We start from the raw sequence: 19,901 nt of genomic DNA, 5'->3' as shown, positions 1-19,901 counted from the left end.
TCTTGATTTTCCTCTCCGTGTTGCTTTCGCAGACTGTACAATGAACAATATTTGTATTCAAGCGACAAGAGTGATTTGGTGGGAAGCTCTGTACGTTGCATCAGAACAAGGAAAAGAATGTACTTGGGTCGGTCTAATGTACCGTCTTCAGAAATTGCATAACACAAATGATTTATTACGAAAGAATGAAGAAACATTAATGTATTGCGGATAGGAGACAAGCTAGTGATTCCTGCCTTCAGAGGTATAACATCATCAAGCAATACTCAGATCCTGCGTACTTTCTCCCAGTTTTATTCTACTACATTGGGTAGAAAGATATGAATTACTGTTTAGCGAAGCATGCAAAGCAGTAATGTGCGAGTCTAAATGCCCAAGAATAGTCTTCTGCATAGTTTAAAGTTTCCAGGCTGCAATGCTAGTGTTATGTATGTGATAGTAAATCAGAGAATTACAAAATGTGTTAGGAAAACTTTGTAGAGAAAGCATATGTTACGTATTATTAGCAATGGCATTATTTTTTGTACAAGTTATCCTCTCCTTTCAAACAAAATTACATCTAATTTCATTTGACCTCAAGAAATACTATATAAATGGAATGTCGTATAAAGAATCACCTGCAAAAGTCTTTCTCGCAGGACAAATTGCACTAGTATACTTTTTTGTAGGATTAGGATAGAATTACTAATGAAATTAATAAAGTTTCATAAAAGATATTAGTACAATGTTATAAGAAACAGTCTACATATTCATATACAACAGTTTCCTTATTATATTTGTACAATTTAATGTCTTTCAAATTTAAAGACAGCTAACAATACAGAATTTAAGAACTAAGTGTATTTCCACTAATATAGTAAGTTTGGGACAAACTTAAGACAAAGAATTGATACTAGCACATGAATCACAGATGTATATACACATCACTGCACAAATTACTCATAAATTACACTAGTGCAAGGGAACTGACATATCACAACAAAACTACACAAATGATTGCCAATCTGCCTTTTCATCCGATGCAAGTGACATCTTCCGTACGCCTGATATCCTCGCAGGATTGTATGTTCTCACCTGATCTTGAATGTTCAACATAAACGTGCGTCTGTCCAGTTAAGCATAACAGAACTCGCACGTATTTCAGGTGTACGTGAACCATTCATAAGCTGTACGATCAAACAAAAAGGCATGCATTCGTTGGAGCAGTGGTGAGAGATTAAGCTGCCGTATTCCTGAACGCAGGGGTGTAATCGTTATTAATGCGGGCCTAGGTCACGGGCGACGGATCGTCTTTGGTGGCAGCTAGTTAGTTCACGAGAAGGCCAGTGGCCGCGCTCGCGCTCACTATAAATAATCATGGCGCGGGGATGTCCAAGTATAGACCGTTGGGAGTGTGCCAGCCTGCGAGGAGGCCTCAGCTATTTTTGAGCCTGTCGCCGCTACGAGCGCTACAACGCGCGATAGACACTCTCTAATCAAAACTGCACGACCGAGGAACGACAGAGATGGCCGCTGTCTTTTCCAACGATGAGTACCAGGCCTGCGCAATGCTCCCACTTCGTATGCAGATTTTCCCCACTCTTTCGTGCACGCTGATTGCCGGTCTTGCACGTGACCTTGGACAGAATTGATTTATCGAGTTAATTATCTTCTGAAGGTCCGCGCGCAATTTGTTTCTTTCGGGAATTACTTTGGATCACTGGATCTCCCCTATTTGATAGTTGCAATGCCATCTGATTAGCTCCTTCGGGCTGCATTATCGTGTAAATGATTTTCATTATGTCGTTACCTTGCCAGTCCATAAGTTTTCAAATTAAAGCGTAAATCCATATATAGAGGAATCGTTGCTTGTTAAACCGAACATAATTTTCTAATATACTTTGCTGCGAAGAAGTATTTTCAATTTTTATGGCATTGGTACGTAAATAGTATTATTTAACGTTGAGGAATGCAGGTTTTTTATATTTCGAGAAAAACTAAGCAATCCAAATAAGAAACAAAACGTTGAATGTTACTATTTCACTTCTTCTTATTCAAGTTTTCATAGTTGGTAAACGTTCTACGTATATGGAGGTGTTTTGAAACAACCGCCACGGGTGTTATATCAACGTCAATACCTGCGCGACGCTAGACGCGCAGAAACTTTCTCCATGGGCTAGCTTCTCGTATACTTCATTCAGCTTAACACCTTGTAAGGTTGATGTCAAATTATTTAAATGATAGATGAATGAACATTTTCTTCACGCTCTGAACAATTACTGAATGTAAGTAGAAATTTTTTGCGTTTTGGAAGCTGTTCCGCCTTGAGTAGGTACGAAAAGATTTATTTGAAAAACAATAAAGGTTACCGGGAATCTATAATCCATTCGGTTCATTCTTTGCTCGAATATGGTATAAGCGTCAAAGGGCGCTGCCGCAATCAGCCGCAATCGGTGAACTGGTCAGTGAAGTGTGCGTCCGTCGTGAGAAGTGGGTGAGGTATTTGATTACGAGCGATTCACCTAATTTCACATTGGGGGACTATTACCGGTGTACGTTTTTGTCGTGGATAATTTGTAAAGAGTAAGTTTCATTCTTATTTAAATGCCAATATTCCATAATCAGGCGTGAATCTTGGGTTTAGCGTGGGTTGTCGATTTGGCAGATGAGTTGTCAATGAAAATCGATCCGGAACTATCTAGGGCAAAGGGCATCAGCCGTATTGGACACTTGCCGAATTTAAATGCAAGTTGTCGATTTGCTGATAGTTCGATCAGGAACACTGCCTGCTTGTGCTCTTGGACTTAGTGATGAGCGTTTACCGTGACGAAATATCTCGTCATTGATATCATTGTACTCGAAAACGTATAATTAGTTCTTCCTGGTTTCGTTTGTTTGCAATTGTCATTGAACAACGCTGTCGTTACACTCGTTTGTTTCAACTGTTTGAGTGAACTTCACGCATATCGTTTATGTGAATTTTAGGAGAGTGAAATTAATCGTTAATAAAATATTATAGAAGCTATTAGAAATCCAGACGGTTTTTTGTTCATTCGAAAAATTAAAACATAAAATAATATATTGTATAGTGCCTTTTTATAATGCATATGTGTTAAAAAATTAACAATACATAGTATTAGTGGATTATAATCGTCTACTCTTAGTTCTCAGAAATCAATTAATTACTTTAATAATATAACTAATAAAATGTCACGGAGATACTCTGTAGTTGACCAAGAACCATGGGAAAATTTCCAGACTTCCGCATCAACTAAAACAACCACTATGACAACTGCTGCAAAGTTATATGGCAAAGACTTAAGTGAATATGACGATGTTGACGTGGATGAATTGTTGGCACAACTTACTCCGGAAGAAATTAACATACTAGCCAAGGAAGTGGATCCTGATGTAAGGAACTTATTATTGATCTATTGTTTGCAAAATGAATATGTAAAAGTTCTTATATATATATTATGATATTATTTTAGTGTTTAATAGTTATTTATAATGCTTTTGCAGGACAGCTTTATGCCACCTTCGGAACGTTGTAGTTATGAGTGTGACAAGAGTCCGACAGGTCCCCTAAATCGCAAGAAACTTATCGAACACATCAACAAACAAGCTTTAGAGACACCAGACATACCAGAATTGAAACCATTCGTACCTGGTGTTATTAGAGGAAAAAAGGTATGTAGTATTTGAATTTGAATGTTTTTAAATACATGTAAAATTTGTAGTATCTATATATATATTTATATTATTTGTTTAGTGGGTTCCACCTCCTCAAGAATCTACAAAAGAAAAGGAAGCAGAAGAACAAATTGCTATTGATCTTGGAGATGAATACGAGCAAGCATTATCTAATGCTACTCAAGAAGAAATTATTGATCTTGCTGGTGAGTAACAGTTTTATAACTAACATCATATAGAGGCATGGTATGATCATAATTTTTAGTACAACATATGTTTACATATATTTTATATTATATTTTTATTATTCTGTATATAGCTATCCTCGGATTTCATTCCATGATGAATCAAGACCAGTATCACGCCTCTTTATTAAATTCTGGTCAGCCCATTGGTTTGGGTTGGGATGGAGTTACGAAAGCTAGTCAACCAAAACCTTATCCTATGGAACCACCCAATGATACAGACATCGATGCCACTATCAAACAAGTTCGAGAAGATAATACTTCATTAACTGATTTAAATTGGAATAATATTAAAGTGAGGATATGAAACTTGATGACAATTTCAATTAAATAGAAAGTTTACTTAATGTCAACTTATTGTTTTATAGAATATATCTGACGAAAAGTTTATTCAACTATTTGAAGGACTGGAGATGAATACACATCTCGAATCTTTAAGTTTAACAAATGTGGGACTCACTGATAAGACTGCACAAAGGTTGGCAGAAGCCTTAGAGAAAAATTCTACGCTCAGAGTACTCAAGTTAGTATAGTATTACATACCAATTTCGTTAGGTATTAGTAATACGATTAAACTATTGTTTTATGTTGAAACTTTATTTTTTAGTGTGGAAACAAACTTTATAAGCCCATCTGTGATAGTGAGGCTCATCAGGGCACTCCTTAAAACGAAATCAATAGAAGAATTTCGATGTTCCAATCAGGTAATGTACAATTAAAATTATTTTTATTTCTATTTCGTAAGATTTATTCTTTCTAATATAAGCGTGTTTTTGTTTTTAACGTGTAGAGGTCACAAGTGTTGGGAAACAAAATTGAAATGGAAATTACGCAGTTGGTAGAACAAAATCCAACGTTGCTTCGACTCGGTCTTCATTTGGAATTCAATGACGCTAGACATCGTGTGGCTGCACACTTGCAACGCAACATTGATAGGAGTGAGTAAAAATATTATATTTGCACAAAGAACTTTCGTCGTGGAAGTTTCGATTTTAATCGAATTGTAATGTACATCTTCCAAAATCGATTCAGTAATTTATTCAAACATGTGCCATTCCATATAGGTATTCATATTACCAAGAGAGAGAAAAAAAAAAATTTACCTTTCTTCGGTGGTTTTGTGCATATTCCGTTCAAGATAAATTTATTGTTTATCGTTTCAGCGGCACTCACCGATAAAATCGATTATGTCTTGTCTGTTTGCCTTTGATAGAATTTTACAGTTACATCAAAGATATCCATGCTTACTAGATTAGTCGATTAATTTTTCTTTTCCAGGTATATCGTTCCTGAATTATTTTTAATACATGTATTATAAACGTACTTTTCATACAACTACAACAAAACTATCTTTCAAGATTACTTATCGTATTTATCCAGAGATATGTACCACGTTGTGCATGTACCTTCTTTACTTCAAGCATTTATTTCTACACTTTAAAGAGACACCTTACAGCCTCTATTCAAGCTATAGTGATATTTAAACTCTTAATTTTTCGTTTAGATGGAAGCAATTGTATGGGGGACCATGGAGATCATATGATGAAATGCTTCTAACTCTTCTGAATCTGCTTCGTAGTCTTACATAGCGCTTTACTAGCACATCATCATTCATCCATTCATCCTGCTAAATTCATTTATTATTTTTCTAGCTAGTGACATAGAGGTAATTATGAGACCCTAGAGTGCACCCATTGGAAACCTATATTACCTGCATCTTATATATAACGTTCTCGAAACTTTATCGACTTTATACCTCAATGCGCTTCAATTACTCATTTTGTTCAACCATTCCATTTTTATTTAATTCTGTATGCTAAAGATGTTGTACCTAGAAAATACGTTGCTGAGCGTGAAATATGATTGGTCTGTTTTCAATTTTCAGCCAAGTACAGAACCAAAGGTTAAAGTTACATAAGCATTTGATTTGGTATGAATCTGTTTAAATCATGTTCCTGTTCCATTATTGTAGCTTACTTAACACTGATAATAATAAAAAAAGCCGATGTAAGTTTTGTTTCATGCTTTCGTGTATTGTCGCTTCATTAATCAGAAGAAAAATTTGGCTAATAGCTGTATTATTTCACGGGGCAAAGTACCGGAGAGTAAATTAACTTCGATAAAGTATTTTACAATACAACACTTGTACAAAGATATTTTTTTATTCTCGTTTAAGAAAAGAACATTATTCGTGATTATTCTAGGTCATAATCTTGTTTCGCGTTCACTTACGGCATGTTTCTACACAATTTTCACCCGTTCCAATTGCAAGCTTTTTATATTTTTTCATTTTGCTTTGTTATTCATATATTTACTCTAGGATCGTTCCAGCAGGCTAAATGCATAACACGAACACGTGAAATGCCTGCACTGGACCATCCAAATTTTACCAAACATTCAAACCCTTTTCAATTTTTATAACCGATTTTTAATCAAGAGAATTTTAATCAATTATTTATGTTTGCTAGTCTGTCGTGTGGAACGCGCTAAACTAGAGAGCGGTGCAGCTTCAAAAAATTTCATTATCCCCGTAGGTGGCTTAAAAGACAGAACGTAGCGCTGATTAGTGCAGTGAGTAGATCTACCGTTCGATGAATTTCTAGTCCAGATGTATAGTTTTGAAAACTTGTCCTCGGTGCCTGATTTTCTTAGTTTACAGTGTTCGTGATGATCCCGAATGTTTACGAATGTCGAGTCAAAAGTCATTGTACATGTCGAACGTAACCGAGTCCTTTGGAAAGAATATCTCTGTCTGTTTGCAACTGTTCAGTTTATGTGCATTTTGTACCTATCGATATGTTTCAGTAATCGTAATGAACAGTAATCGTCTTTGAAATTGTCTTGGTTAATAAAAAAAAAACGTATCCTTTGTCTGTATTATTAAGTAAGAATGCTACTAGTAGTATCAGTGGTAGAGTTGCTAGGTCAGTGATTGGTGCACCAGGATCGATTACAGTAATAGCAATAATGGATACATCGCTGATACTTATGTTTCTAATATGAGCTGCAACATTAATTTTCTATCCAACTATTTATCACTTTATAAGTAGTTGTAATACCAGGGTATTGGTATTAATACTTTACTCAAAATTCAAAGCCTGGTATCACCAATACTGTTACGAATAATACAGCCAATACTACAGGTACTAGTTACACCATGCTACACGTATTAGCTAGATCTACGATACTAGTCACAGCTGCTAGTTACATTGCTAGTTACACTGCCAGTCTCAGTTACAAATTGGTAACCGAACCACCAGTTTATCGATCAATAACATCAGCACTCATGCATCCTTTGCACGATTTTATTTTAAGTTGCCAGCATCATCCTTGTCTCATGCTCTTGTACACTTTCTAACGCCATGCACAAAATAATACACATCACACGATACGCACAGAGGGGTAAATTGGGAATGTACTTGAACACGAACAAGCTACTTCAGCGCGTACACGTGTCTCGGATTGTATTACCAGGCGCAAATTCATTGTTGCATAGGTGATTGTCACACAAACGTTCAGCTTGTTCGACGACTGTAGTGATGATAAACCGACAGGATTATAATGGCGTGCCACGTTTACCTTGGCGGTGCAACGAGATCTCGAAACGGTAGTTCAACGAACAAAGACAAATGTATATTTGTTTCTTTTTTTTTTGGAACGATGAACCACGATATTGTAAATGTTGGTCCAGTTTCGAGATCTCTGTTGCCACGTGAGGTCGACTGTTCTCTAATGTACACGATTTTACCACCCAACGACGAGAGACTCCACGAGTCAGAGCTGCGACTTATACTTACGACACCTCTATTCTTTCCCAACAGTACGGAAAGACCTAACGCTGCGGCTACAGTTCCGATTCTTTAACATGAACCACAGGAAACCTGCCTTGATTCAATGAAAGGTAGCTACACATTGAGTGGTGGTCGATCAGCAGAGTGAACTGCGCGTTTCTTTCTTTGAACGAGCCCTCTAATCGTTGTTGTCTTTGCAGCTTCGCTAATTTCGCTTTTCAGTATGCCGCGAGTTCTTATGCGTCCAACACCGGGGAGCAAAATAAATTGCATTTTCAGGTGACGGACCAGTTTTAGAACGCTTGAGAGAGAGAGAGAGAGAGAGAGAGAGAGTTGGCGCTAGAATGGGTAACAGGCGGTACGATCCACAGCCGATTCTTTGCTTAACACGGTTTATCGATCATCGGGATCTCAAAGCGATTGGAACGAGACCTTGTAATTCTTCGAACTCGATTAATTACGAACGAGTTGTTCGCACTTAAGTAACGGACCTCTTCTAGATTCGAAGGTGATAAATGAATAGTAACTCTGATACGTAATTTCTCAGGTAAATCTTTAACGAAAATTTCTAACCTTTTTTTTCTAAAAATAGTAGACTCTGATACTTGTCAGGTAATTTTGTAAGAAACTTTTATTCCAAAGGTGTCATTGATTTTCAATTCTAGAGTGGAAGTACCAAAAGGGCCTAAAACAGATTGGGATTTTTCTATTAGGTGCTACGTATCGTTGCCAATAACCCTAGAAAAAAGGTGTCAGCAGTTGAACATCCTTTTGCGGTGTCGCTTGGATATACAGTCTTTCCTTTTCACCATTGAGAAAAGTGTTATTTGGCACTTCTACTTTACAATTGTTGAAGTGAGACACTGCACCTGAGTGGACACATTTCATTCGAATTGAAATTGTAGGGAACCACTCAGTCACGAAGCTTTGAGATTCCGAAGATCGGCTATGTCACGACTTCATCGATGGGGATAATGTTTAAAAATTGAATCGAAGAGTCTTGCATCGGTTTACGTTTAGCCTCCTGCTCAAAATGGATCGTAGCTACCGCACAGCCTGTAACGGGGGCCGAAAACAGAGTTTCGCGCTTGATCTGACACGTCGTTAACTGCGAATAGTGTTTCGCAGACGAGCTTTAACTCTGGTCGACGGGTTCACTGCAAGGTTTAGGTACATCCTATCAAACCCGATGAAGTCGTGACGCGTTAATTTCCACGCAAAGCTCCAGAAGCTCTGTTCGCTTTGCGTGACGTCCTCTCGACGTTAAATGTCGAGCAGCGAACAATTTAACACGTGACGACGTAGGTAGTGATGGGATCAAGCGTATCGCGAGTAGTATCCGGGTACGTGGCGAAATGTAGGTGTTCGTCTAGAATCTGAAACAGATTCTAGCTCTTTTCCAAATCAAATTTCATTAAAATCAAATTTCAATTGCAACGAAGAATCAATTTTTGTTCGAATATATATTCATTATCAGATAATGATCAACTGGACGTGATGAAATGTGGGTGTTCGTCTAACATCTGAAACAGATTCTAGCTCTTCCAAATCAAATTTGATTAAAATCAAATTTCAATTGCAATGAAGAATCAATTTTTGTTCGAATATGTATTTATTCGTTGATCAGATAATGATCAGGTTCTAGCTCTTTTCCAAATTAACTTTGATTAAAATCAAATTTCAATTGCAACGAAGAATCAATTTTTGTTCAAATATATATTTATTCATTGATCAGACAATGACGGATAGGTACTTCATTTCTTATTCGTTGTTAAAAATTTGGTATATCTCTGTTTCTAAATAAACTTTGAGATGAAGTAGTACGTATCGAATTGAACGATATTTGTAAGTATACATTGATCTTGATTCCATCACTAGATGTACATATCGGCCAAAAAGTACGAGACCATTTATTGTTAATCTTTAGGGAAGATACAGGAGCTATTTAATAACTGCTTTTCGATATTAGGTGTATTATTCAAGTGTAGATACGAATCATTAGTATATCTTTATTTGCCAATTACATACTTCCTTATGTCATTCAAAATAACTCCCATCATAAATATAAGGTATTAGACTCATATTGAACATTCAGAAAATGCTTTTGTTCATTATCCAAGTACTTATCGTTCCTAAAAATAGTAAGTTTCTCAAAAAATTGATATTCCAACTTGATTTATTAATCACGAAGAACGTATAATAATTTCTCTGATGGATATCCAGGTGTTTTGTAGACTTTTCGAAGAAAGTATAATTATCTTTTTTTCCAAGTCTCGTTAAATATATACTGGACTATGTTTCTCGCATTTCTTAAGATACGGTCTCATACTTTTGGCTGTTACTGTAGTGCAACCTGCCTAACTCACTGACACCCCATACAGGTTAATTCGAGTTGAAACTGTTCCGTTGGATCAACCGCGTGCTGCTCCCAATAAACTTTTCCCCTCGCGTATGGGGGTACAACTCAATTAGCTAGTCGTTTGGAGAAAAGTTGGTAGCCAGATTGCCGCTTTACAGTTCAGATTGGCTGTTTATGCAGGAGAATGAAAGTAATTTCTTTTTGTCACGCGAACAACTTTAACGCGATGTCGAAGTATAAGTAAATGTACGGGACACTGTTTTCATTTGGAAGTTTTTGTTCTTTTCTTTTCGACATTTTCTCGAGAGTTAATAACCCCTTGCGTTTGAACAAAGTCGGTGATCGTTATACGTTACTCATTAGTATTGATCTTTGTGCAGGATCCATAGTAATTTATGATACAATCAAAAAGATTTTGTGCGACAATATTGTGTAATACTAGTTGATATTAGTTTCTCTTTTGTTTGGAGTTCTAAATATATTTATTGAATTATTGGCAGGTTCGCTATATTTTGTTATATTAAAGTGTCGGATTAATCGAAATATTTTCTCCATGGATTATATTTAACAATTTTATTTCATGGTATTTTTGTTGGTTTAGTTTCGTTTGAATCTACGAGAAGTGTAGGTCTTCGTTGAAATTAGAATGAAATGTTTGATTCAGGAATTGACTGTTAATGTTACCTGTTTATTGAACTATAGTTGCACGTATGTATAGGGATGCTTTGAAACAGTACCACTGTTAATTAATTTGCGATACATTACCATTATTTAATTTTGAAAACGTAAGGGGTTGTATATCGATTTACAAAGTTTCGATAAGCAATTATCTTTAATAAACATTTACAGTACACGAATACAGAATTGATCTAATTTGTATCGTAGTAAATGATATTCGAAATATTCGCGTTACAAGAAACTTTTCATTGACAAATACATATAGTACACGAATGTCAGAACATTAAAAAAAAAAAAGAAATTCATTAAAATTACTATCAGCAGCTCGTTGAACCAATGAAACGAAATCCTCAGAATGTCAGTTACCAATTAGCCAACGAACGAATGCTTAATCCATCAAGTATCAGTGGCTTATAACAACCATGTGATTTTCAAAGTACGAAGATGAAATTCGAATAATATGCACTGCAATTTCCGGGGAATTTTTTAATTGTAAATTTTTTAATTTTAATTACAAGAATACATTCAGCATCGATTTACATAATTTTTCTAGTCCAGAATATTCTCTGATTTTTGATAATAAATATATCGTAGGTTTCGTTTCTCCACTAATAAATAAAAGATTCTAGAATATCACGGTATCAGCATTTGTTATTTTCGTGCGGTGCACAAGAGTCTCGATATTATTAGATACTTCCAGGTGTCTGTATTTTATTTATAGAACCTAACGAAAAAGAAAACAAAATAAAAAATTGATATTTCGTAAAGTATTTCAGAGTACAGTGCACGACAAGCATGAATTTTGAAAAGAAAAAAAAAAGCAAAATTCGATACTCGATGGATCAGGTGGGCCCGTAATTGTGAAAATCTGATTACCGATTTCGCTGTTTAAAAATAACCAGATTCATCGTGCACGAATTTATCGAATTCCAAATACGATCGGAGTTGCGCGCAATTCGTTGAGCGAGTTTAATTTCGTTGTCTGATAATTGTTTGTGGAACGTCGTGGCGCAATGAAAACCGTACGATTTTCACGATGGGCCGAGTTTAACGCTTTAAACGTCGCACGAACGTCGAGGGCAGTGCTTTCGAAAAAGCGCTCGATATTCGCGGCGACGAAATTTCCGTTCGTATAGCAGAGTGGCCGTGTTGCGTCATAACGCGTCATCAGCGCGTTATTTCGAGGACGAAAGATGGCCGTGACGCGCGAGCTTCAACGTAACACAACCTCTCTTTCAGTGTTCCCAATGTGACGTGCATCGACCCACCCACGACTAATCAATCTCTTCGAATGATTCTTGTGACAATAACAGCGTGATGTGTTTACCCTAACGCGTGACGTTTACTCTAATTAACACACGTGATACTTTTGTCTTGCAGAGTTTCCTACGGGACTGTTTCTACTAACAGTGTGACAGTGAACATTTCAATATAATTTTTTGGAGCTTCTTTCACTCTTGCATGGAACGCGAGCGAAACGCATGCTAAGTGCCCTCGTTTCCGTTTGCATTCCGGTACTACGAGGCTTGCGTGAAAGTTAGCGATTGAGTATGGTCGATTTGGGAGTTTGCGGAACAAACGAAACCGCTGGGGTGTGTTTAACACTTATGTCGTGAATAATAAAGAAAGTAGTTATTTGAATGGCGAGGAAGTTACGATAAACGCGTATCGACGCGAAAAGGCAATACTGATTTCGGCTCGCGTGTGTATGGAAAGTGGTAGCGAAGTCTGCGCCGAATGTTTTGGCCGCTCAAGGTTACCGAGGAACGAATACCACTTTATTGCTTCGCTGCTGTATCATCGTCTCTTTGCTACTATTCGTTATTTGTCTTATGATAATTGTTCATTTTGTACAATTTTAATAATAATGATAATTTTTGCTTCGTGATAATTTGTAACAAGATAAGATCCGGGACATTGAATTAACGAAACGAGTAGAGCGAGGAATAGGGTATAAGAGCGAAAGAACAGTATTGTAGTGTCATTTTTCTATGAAGTCAAATATGATTGCTCGAGTGTTTGAAAAATGTTGAAGTCAGTAGCGATAGCGTAGAAAAGGTTTACGACGTCATTGAGTGGCCTTGAGCGGCCAAAATATTCGGTATCGATCTAGTTTACTGCTGTCGTGATTAATTCGTAAATGGACCAGAATATGAAGATAGTAACGAAGTCACATTTACAAGTTTTATTATAATTCTTTTATTAATATACTTCGAACTGTTGGCTCGATATTATTCAGGACGTATAAATTCACACGTTGCAGCAATTTTATTTGTTTTACAAGATTCCAAATCGGTCACGTTCACCTTTGTAACGGAGATGACGCGAAAGAAGCTCCAGTGGTCCACGTGGTTGGATCGAACCGTTGGATTTCGCGTTTTCATGCTCACGATCAATAATTCCCAGTAATATTTCTTTTTTTTTTTTCAAAGAAATAATTAAATCGAAAAATCGTCTACCTCCGATGTTCGATTACCTATTCGGTCGAATTGACAGTAAAGGGAAGAAATTAATAGCAAATTGCATTTCTTCCAAAAATGATTTCACAGAACAGAAAGGAAAACGCGAAAATGTTCGGTTGAGAGTGTACGATCACTCGACCGAAATGTTGCTCAGAGAATCATCCCGAAGCGTATATTTTTCGTTTTTTTACACACACACACACACACGTTCATACTTTTTTTTACGTTTACTCTACCCAACATTAATTTCTTCGCTCGATATACAATCCAAAAGAAACACAAATATATCTCCCTCCTCTATACGAACGCAATCCTAAATATTTTCCAAACCATCGACGCAATTTCAATTATTACCCACCGTTCAATTTCCTCTTTTATTTTCACTTAAATTTGAATCTTTACTTACCCCGATACGAAAACCTATACCAGTTTCCATTCCTCGCGTAATGGTTTTATAATAATAATCACTCTCTCGTAAATTGTTTCGTCATAGATTTGAATATCATTGATCGTTAAAGAGGATCGATAACAACGCGAAACGTTGTAATGAAGCTTTCGAGGAGGGGACGAAAGACGGATCTTTGTCTCCCCGGGCAATTCACATTTTTATTTTTCCCCCCTGTTTCGAAACCATCGATGAAAACCAAACGACCGAGACGAAACTTATTTAATTCGGAACGGGGTGGATGATGGATGCACCGAACGCTTTGCACACGAGAAATGGCGGGGAGGGGATCACTGGCGGAGAAAGCGGTGCAATTTTCACGATAGATAGTCCGATTTCGGGGCGAATGAAAGATAATTAAAAAGCAACGATCGGGCTCTCTCGTTGCCCCGAATATATATACACACATATATATATATATATTTTTTTTTTTATGTCGTCACGCGGTTATTCCTGTCCCGGCGTGGAAATTGCAATTTTCCGAGCTGGATTACGTTTCGAACACGGGGCCCAGCGCTACTTTGAGAATTTCGCCCTTTTAATCGAGTAACCGAGCGCTCTTTGTCCGCCGGAAATGACGGTAATTGATTCGAGAGCTTCGTTTTCACCGTGGGTTAAAGTAGATATCCCGGTAATCGGATCTTTTCACCGTTCAAAGGTTTATGCAAATTCCACCACCGCGACGCGTTCCCCGTTTAAAAGAAGACGATCGACGATTACAAATTACACGTTGAGAAAACATCCCGCGGGGAACAATGGGGCGAGGTAAATGTCTCCATTACCGGGCAATTAGAATCGCAACGATCCCTCGTTTTATCACGTTGTCGTTTCTTTCTTCACATTTCACGAAAATATTCACTCCGTCTTCGCGACGGTGGTTCGAGGAATTCTTTTTCTTCTTTCGAATTAACCGGATCTGTAAATTGATACCGATGGGGTGATTTTTTTTTTTTTTAAAGCAAGTTTGGAATTCACCTAAAAGAGTGAACACTTTCCGTTTAATTCGTTTCGGTAATTTCTAAAGGGGAGACATTATCGTGAAATATTTTATAATATTAACCGGCTGGTGTATAATTATAATGTATAGGGAAATAATTATACTGTGGGTTATCAGTGAGCCACATTCTACTCTCTGGTTAATTTGTTTTGATTATTTCATAGAGGAAATATTTTATGTCATTTCACTGGTATATAATTATAATTTATAGTGAAATAATCATACCATGGGTCATCGGTGGCCTTCTTTTTAATAATTGTTTTAGTAGACTTATGAATGTTATAAGTTATGTCTTATATACGTATATAACGAATGCAATATACTAAATGGAAAAGTTAATTTTCGTTTATCATTGATCATGAAAGAAGAAGATGATATTCTTTTAAGGGTGTAACACACGTTCAGTGGTTTTGAATATTTTCCTTTTTCTTTATAGTTATACTGGCGGTAAAAGTGGTAAGAAAATATCATGAGAAATTTGATAATGTCGCAATTCGAAAGTGTATAATATTTCTCGTTCATTGTGTAAAGCGAAGGATCGATGCAAACGTTTAAAATAAAGTATTCTTCGTAGAATTCCATTTTTATGTACAACGCGAGGTTTTGCAACGAAGCGCGATGAAAGAAAGGCCTTTATCCGGGTTTTTCCCACGGATTCAATTAGTTTCATAACAGATATATAAATAGTAGAAAAGTTTGCAAGTACGAAAGTATATAATCGTGAATAAAATAATTTATTCGGCTAGAGTTCGTTCTGGAAATGCCCACCTGTTGCGAGGTTCTGTAACACCTGCGAGGAATCTTCTTTTTACTCGACGATATTGTTCAGTGTTCTTAAACAATGGAGTTTCGGTCACGATTTAGAATAAAATCGATATCGTGAAAATACGAAACGTCGATTGTTAATTAATTCGAAATATTGAAGCAGATACAACGTTTCGCTAATCGATTCGGTAAGACGAGAATTGCTCGATTGAGAAATTTAGGAATTGCAAACTGATTTCGTTAGAAAATAGAAACTTTGAATTTAAACACAGTAGCAATGATCGTTTCGTTCATTTATCGAGGGAATTGAAAAAAGCGAAAATTTATGTTTTCACGAGGAATGGAATACTTGTTTGGTTTGATCGATACCAAAAGCAATCAAGCAAGAATAACACGGTAAGATTTTTCGCAAACAAGTTACCTCTCGCGTCCATTGCCACGAGTATTTTTTTGTCACAAATGTGATATTCTCTTTGCAACATTCGCGGCCGAGCGTTCGAAAAATATACAGCAGGGGTTGAAAGCTGAAATAATAAGAATTCCGGTTCAGTTTCCAATGTGAAAGGCACCTTTATTTCGTATTATTGATCGAAATTTAACGCACATGTACCGATTCGATTAACGTTCTCGTACCAGAGGCGATTCTCTACAATATAGACCGTGTAGAAAATATAAAATAGAGTTTCTCTTCACGAAGTTTCGTTTTCGAGTCATTTGGTTCGTGTTTCTCTTCGATACGGTTCGTTTCGTTAATTCGACGAATTATCGGGGGCATAGATGAACTTTTGTTCACGGTATTGGGTACCAGTTTCCAAACATTTGAAACAGGTTTTCAACTAGTATAACAAACCTTCGATACTTCCGTTGATACAACAGTAGTTTCTCCTAGAAGTTGATAATTTCATTCGGGTGAATTTATATTCCAAATTGTTCTCGAAATCTAATAAAAAATACTTGTACCCAGCCGCGATATTAATTCAGTGGCCCGGGAACTTTCTCAATATTAGTTGGTAACGAGATCCGCAACATCTACCTTCAATCGAGTGCGTACGTATTTCGAAATCAATTTTCACGAAAACGAAGCTCCGTGTGGGAGGAAGGTATCGCAAATTATTTTATTTATCGTTCTCAACGGAGAACGACTTTTCAAATTGTTTTACTTATCGTTTTCAACGGGAAACGACCTTAAAAATTTCTCTATTTATCTTTTGTCAATGTAGAGCAATCCTCCAAAAATTTGTCTCACTTTTTGCCAATAGAGAACTATTACAAAAATTTGTCTATTTATCTTTTGTCAATGTAGAGCAATCTTCCAAAAATTTGTCTCACTTTTTGCCAATAGAGAACTATTACAAAAATTTGTCTATTTATCTTTTGTCAATGTAGAGCAATCTTCCAAAAATTTTTCTCACTTTTTGCCAATAGAGAACTACTATAGAAATTTATTTATTTATCTTTTGTCAATGGAGAGCACTTCTCAACATTTTTCCTCACTTTTTGCCAATGGAGAACTACCATAGAAATTTGTTTATTTATCTTTCGTCAATGGAGAGCAATTTTCAGAATTTTTTACTCACCTCTTTCACTGGAGAACGAGCTTTGAAAATTTGATTATTCGTCTCTCGTCAATGGAGATTGATTTTTAGAAATTTCATTTATTCCCCCTTTTTTTAAATGGAGAACGACCTTGGTTACGGGACACCGTGTATAAAATGAATAGTTCCCGCTTGTTAGAACAATTCTATCGAAAAATTTCAATCCCTGGCGTGACGAGTGTGCTGTGTTGATCCGCTATCGCATTTTCTTTACCGGCATGTGTAGCCGATCGGTAAAGACTTATCATATTTCTGATAAAGCTGAACGCATATGATGACAGTGTTTCGGGTGTCTGTTGCAGTACGGCAGTCCCGGCTCGGGGTGGCGACATCTTAACGCGAAGTGGCGTTCGCCTAGGTATTATTTGTACATATATTATATATTTATTTACCATATGTTATACGTATCTCTATATATATATATTATATATAAGATATAAAACACCACTTATTTTCATGCATCGCTCGCGGCGTTCTCGCTATGATTTTACACGAGTAACTTAATTCAGGATCGACGTTGAAAAACGAAAAACGAAAAAATAACAAAACCAAAAAAAGGAAAAAAAAACACAAAAAAAAAACACGGACTTATTAAGGAAGCTTTTTCCATTTTATGTATAATTATATGCCTATTGTCAAATATGTGTCAGAATAAACATTGTCGTTCTCCGGCGTTTTGTTTCAATTCCAAACTGTAACATAGCTTGTAACACGTTCTTTTTTTTCCGGTTCAAATTGTACCGACGAATCACGCCGATCCGTCGAGCTCGGGAAATTTAAGATTTAATTTCTCCCGCTTTGTTTGCGTCGAATTCTATCCGCCTTGTTCGAGGACGATACACGTCCACGCTGTACATACTGTTCGTTTTTGCATGAGTATTCTGTACTTTAGCGCAAATTGAACCGCAAATAAATCGCTCTGGCACTGTACCACCCTTGTTTACCTCGATCATGTATATAAATCTTTCTTCTGTCGAACAATTCTTTCAGACTGTGTCCAGCGATCTGAATTTAACCCTTAAACCAATTCTCCCGCTTGTTTATCCATTATCGAGATATCATCGATCACTTTCTCCATAAATTTCTCTTGTCTGGGTTCTCCTTTCGAATCAATTTCTACGGTTGCATCTGCTGCTCTGCGTACAAAGGGCGTATAAATAGAGTCTGTGTATAAAATTTAAGAGGGTGACGATGATCGTATTCATCGAAACGAAGAAAAGAGGTTTAAAGAGGAAACTCGAGGCTTCGAATCCAATTCATGGAAGTTGAGCACAACAATCTGTGCAAATACATTTCGAAACAATTGGTAAAAATTTCACAGTCGTGTACAATGTACTCGAGAAATGTGTAAGTATACCACCGATATGTGTTACTACAGACGAGGGATTTTTATTTATATCGCGTTGGTCTTGACAAATATTTTAGCATTAAGTTCTGTTCGTTTTCGTCGCTCTACGTTAAAATAAATAATTCGAGAGCACATGGAACTTGGAATACGTTAACAAGATGCCAGAGTAGATACATAGATCTGAAAATATTCTCAAGGTTACTTCTACTCTAAGATTTTCCAACTCTGTAAAAGACCATACTTTATAAAATTTCATACTCTAAAAACGCTCGAAAGTGTAATCTCTATTTCTTTGCTTCGAGGTAAGGGAGTAAAGGGAGGAGCTCATGTTACTGGGAATGATTTTATCGAAGTACATCGAAGTTACATACAAATTTTCACGTTTCGTTAAAATGTTTAAGTTTCCATAGTGTGTTACACGTTGGAAAAATTTTCTGCGTTACTATGTTGCGTTTACTTCTATATTCAAATTCTTAGCCAATTAGCTCTGTATTAGTCACGAAGGATCGTTTGTTGCGAATAATACCGATTACCAGGTCTTACCACTAGGAGATTGCTGCGAGCTGAGACCTGATAGGAGATAGCTGGAATCAGAGTTCAATCGATTTCCCTTTAGGTACATTACGATCGAGATTGCTAAACCGAAGAGATAGAAGGAATCGAAGTTTCCTCGATCTCCGTGTTTAACACTTTAAAACGTAAACGTAATCTTATTCTATATCTTCAACGAAATACCTAGCTAAACAATTTGGAAGAATGCATATAGGTTAGATTATCATACAAACTATCGTATTCAAATTACTTTTGATGTTACACTTAGTTAACAAGTTGTACAAATTTTTAGAAATAATGCGAGTGTAAAATTAATAAGCGATGAAACAAAATATTTTCTTGTATAGTATCCATTTTCGATGTAATCTCCAATTAAGGAGTTATATGAATTGAAGGAATAACCAGAAAGTGGAAATAGTAAACAAATAAAGAGAATGTATTATAAATTATCTAGTTTCGACGTAATGTCTGGCTAACGATTCATGAAATTTTAAGAAATAACGCGGAAATGTACAGAGTGGACAATTAGAATAAATATGTTATTCTTTGTTAATCCTCTTCGTTCGATCTAATATTCGGTGCAGAAGGCATCATGAAATAATAAGAAAAAGAGCAGAGAAATTGGTAATGTTTACACGGAGCTCAAGATTTAAATGAAGTAAATAGTTAGAAATAGATAAATTATAAAATTAGGGGGGCACAGAAGAGGGAGACAGCAGTGCTTACCATTGCTCAGTGGTCGACTGTGTTGACCATTGGTCAGCAGTGGTCAACAAGGGTCGATCGTTGTCCTCTGTGGTCAGAATGGAGGCTCCAAGGATGTCCAGGAGGTAGGTTCGAGATCGTGACGTCTCTAGTGAAAGTGAACAATCTCAGTAGTGAAAATTAACAACTTCAGTAGTCATAGAGAGCTTATGTACAGGTTGAGTCTCGTAACACGACGATTTCAAACAACTCGTAAATCGTAATTGTACGAAATTTATTACATTGCA

General features: G+C 36.5%; 2 protein-coding genes across 14 annotated transcripts in view; one reads left to right on the top strand and one right to left on the bottom strand.

The window, feature by feature from the left end:
- Nucleotides 1-19,901, top strand: part of Tmod (tropomodulin) — a 124,899-nt gene that overhangs the window by 87,394 nt on the left and 17,604 nt on the right. For 7 of the 13 annotated variants that reach the window (XM_076317096.1, XM_076317101.1, XM_076317100.1 and 4 more), the window contains 9 exons: nt 3,238-3,390; nt 3,502-3,669; nt 3,752-3,878; nt 3,992-4,212; nt 4,286-4,440; nt 4,525-4,621; nt 4,708-4,855; nt 6,386-6,488; nt 17,312-17,939. In XM_076317096.1, the coding sequence (XP_076173211.1) occupies nt 3,238-3,390; nt 3,502-3,669; nt 3,752-3,878; nt 3,992-4,212; nt 4,286-4,440; nt 4,525-4,621; nt 4,708-4,855; nt 6,386-6,474 (1,158 nt within the window). In that variant the 3' untranslated portion in view covers nt 6,475-6,488; nt 17,312-17,939. Of the gene's footprint in view, nt 1-2,417; nt 2,563-3,237; nt 3,391-3,501; nt 3,670-3,751; nt 3,879-3,991; nt 4,213-4,285; nt 4,441-4,524; nt 4,622-4,707; nt 4,856-6,385; nt 6,489-7,738; nt 7,819-17,311; nt 17,940-19,901 lie in introns of those variants that run through there. The other 6 variants (XM_076317108.1, XR_012992827.1, XM_076317097.1 and 3 more) reach the window with 6 other exon arrangements.
- Nucleotides 741-1,756, bottom strand: LOC143149367 (uncharacterized). Its single transcript, XM_076316682.1, has 2 exons — nt 1,691-1,756; nt 741-1,616 (listed from the first exon to the last, which is right to left on the bottom strand). Exons 1-2 carry the CDS (start codon nt 1,731-1,733, stop codon nt 1,345-1,347), a joined length of 315 nt encoding a protein of 104 aa, XP_076172797.1. The 5' UTR covers nt 1,734-1,756; the 3' UTR covers nt 741-1,344.

This window comes from Ptiloglossa arizonensis, chromosome 7, assembly GCF_051014685.1.
Source record: "Ptiloglossa arizonensis isolate GNS036 chromosome 7, iyPtiAriz1_principal, whole genome shotgun sequence".
Classification (NCBI taxonomy): Eukaryota; Metazoa; Arthropoda; class Insecta; order Hymenoptera; family Colletidae; genus Ptiloglossa; species Ptiloglossa arizonensis.
Note: the sequence above shows the minus strand (reverse complement) of the source record. Positions and strands in the feature narration are given on the sequence as shown.